The sequence below is a fragment of the Octodon degus genome, unplaced genomic scaffold, assembly GCF_000260255.1.
Source record: "Octodon degus isolate 3935 unplaced genomic scaffold, OctDeg1.0 scaffold00011, whole genome shotgun sequence".
NCBI lineage: Eukaryota > Metazoa > Chordata > Mammalia > Rodentia > Octodontidae > Octodon > Octodon degus.
Window position 1 is genome coordinate 12711877 of NW_004524587.1, and position 2069 is coordinate 12713945.

The 2069-nt window shown below is 40.4% G+C and overlaps 1 protein-coding gene across 2 annotated transcripts in view; it reads left to right on the forward strand.

The window, feature by feature from the left end:
• Positions 1 to 2069, forward strand: part of Terf2 (telomeric repeat binding factor 2) — a 33879-nt gene that overhangs the window by 29518 nt on the left and 2292 nt on the right. The window contains exon 9 of one of the 2 annotated variants that reach the window (XM_023709411.1): positions 1504 to 1547. The exons of the other annotated variant lie outside the window; for it this stretch is intronic. Within the exon in view, the coding sequence (XP_023565179.1) occupies positions 1504 to 1536 (33 nt within the window). The 3' untranslated portion in view covers positions 1537 to 1547. The remainder of the gene's footprint in view (positions 1 to 1503; positions 1548 to 2069) is intronic. 2 annotated transcript variants of the gene reach the window in all.

The window sequence follows — 2069 nt, forward strand, 5'->3', positions numbered from 1 at the left end:
AAAAAAAAAAATTCAAATGCATCAGCTTTACAAATCTGCTTAAAAAAAAGAAACAAGAAAGAAATCTGCCTCCAATGTTGTAAGAAATACTTCAGAATTTACTGTTTTCTTTTTCTCCATAAAAATAGTGTGCACTTAGAAGGCTAATAAGACAAGAGAATCACAAGTTTGAGTCTTTGGGCAACTTAGGGAGACCCTGTCTCTAAATGAATAAACAAACAGAATTAAAGAGCTGGGGACGTAGCTCAGTGGTGGAGTGCTGCTGGATTCAATGTCAGTTACCACCACTGAAAAAAATTTTTTTTGTCCCTTTAACCATTTTCCAGACCCATTCTCCTCTGCTGTTTAGGACACATTGCTAGGACTGTGACTGCTGCTGCCGCAGACCGGCTGGCACATTTCATGTTGCTGTATCATGGCTTCCTGTGGCTTTCCTGCTGGCTTCCATTGCCTGCAATGGCCCATATTTTATATTTATATACCCTCCCCGGCCCTTTTAAAAGATTATCCTGGGCTGCTAATATAGCTCAGCAGCACAGCACCTGCTTGGCAAGCACAAGGTCCTGAGTTCAACTCGTAGTAACACACACACACACACACACACACACACACACACACACACAAGATCATCCTGCTGTTTTGGGAAACTTCATTTCTTATTCATAAGCTAATAAGAGAGGGAGCCTGATTAGACTACTGTGCATGGTAGGGAGATGCAGTAAATACTGCCCTGTTGTTTCATTATGCACTAAAACCAAATTGTACTTATATCAAATGACTAGGGGTCAGGGATATAATTCAGTGGTATAGTGCCTGCCTGGCAGGCACAAGGTGCTGAGTTTGAGTCCCCAAAAAATAAAGGGCTAGGGAGATAGCTCAGTGGTCTAAGTGCCTGTCTGGCAAACACAAGGACCCAAGTTCAATTCCTGGTACACCTGCCAACTTGCCCTGAAACCAGGCATGGTGGTACACACCTGTTATCCCAGCATGGGGGAGGCTGAGACAGACAGGAGGATCACTACAAGTCTGAGCTGCATGGTGAGACCCTGTACCAAATAAATAAATAAATAAATAAATGATTTTAAAAATAATATAAATACATGACCAACGATTTGACATTTTGGGCATAAAACAGTAAAATCATATTCTTTCAAAGCAGTAAGTAGTTAGCAAGCTGTTGTACATCAGAGATTATACATGTGCATAGCATATGCATATGTTTTTATTACGGTATTATACAATAACAGTCCCAGTAATTTTAGAAAATGATGCTGTAACTGAAGAGCCTAAATCTACCAAATAACTGTTAACTGGACCTTGCTTATAAAGTACTTGCTTTGTATAATTCTCACAGAATAAAATGACAAGGTTTGGAAAGGACAAAAATAGATCATTAGTGATGTACTTATCTTCTCCGTGTGTGAAGTCGGAATCAGGTTTTCCCTGTTAGTCTGTGCACAAAAAGGCAGACTCTAAAATGAATCTATTTTTAATGTTTTCCAGGAGCAACAGGTGAAAACAGTACAGCCAATGTAACGAGAAAGCAGGTAATTTGAAATTTTCGTTTCTGAGCTGAGTTTTATAGGTAGAACAGAGGTAAAATACTTACAGACTGACTATGCACTGATGAAAATCTTTCTTGAGATAATTGAATAAAGGCTTGTTGGCAGGTGTGGCAGTGCACCTGTAGTCACAGCACTCGGGAAGGTGAGGCAGGAGGATCTCTTTAAGTTTGAGGCCAGTCTGGGCAACATATCAAGGATAGCCTGGACTATGTAGTGAGACCCTGTCTCAAAACAAACCAAAAAGCCAATGTATTGGCACTCAAAAAGCACAACTCACATGTGTAAATATCATATTGTCTCCCTAGTATAAGAACTCAAAAGAGGAATTACATATAGAAAGGTACAACACAAATAAAAGGAAATCGAGAACTTGAGGATTGGACAATGAATAGTGGGCAAGGAGAAAAGCTGGGAAACATGACAGGGGCAAAGCCATGCATTTGTACGCACAAGATGGGTGGGGCAGTGATCCTGGGGGACATCAGCAAGTTTTTGAGACTAGCA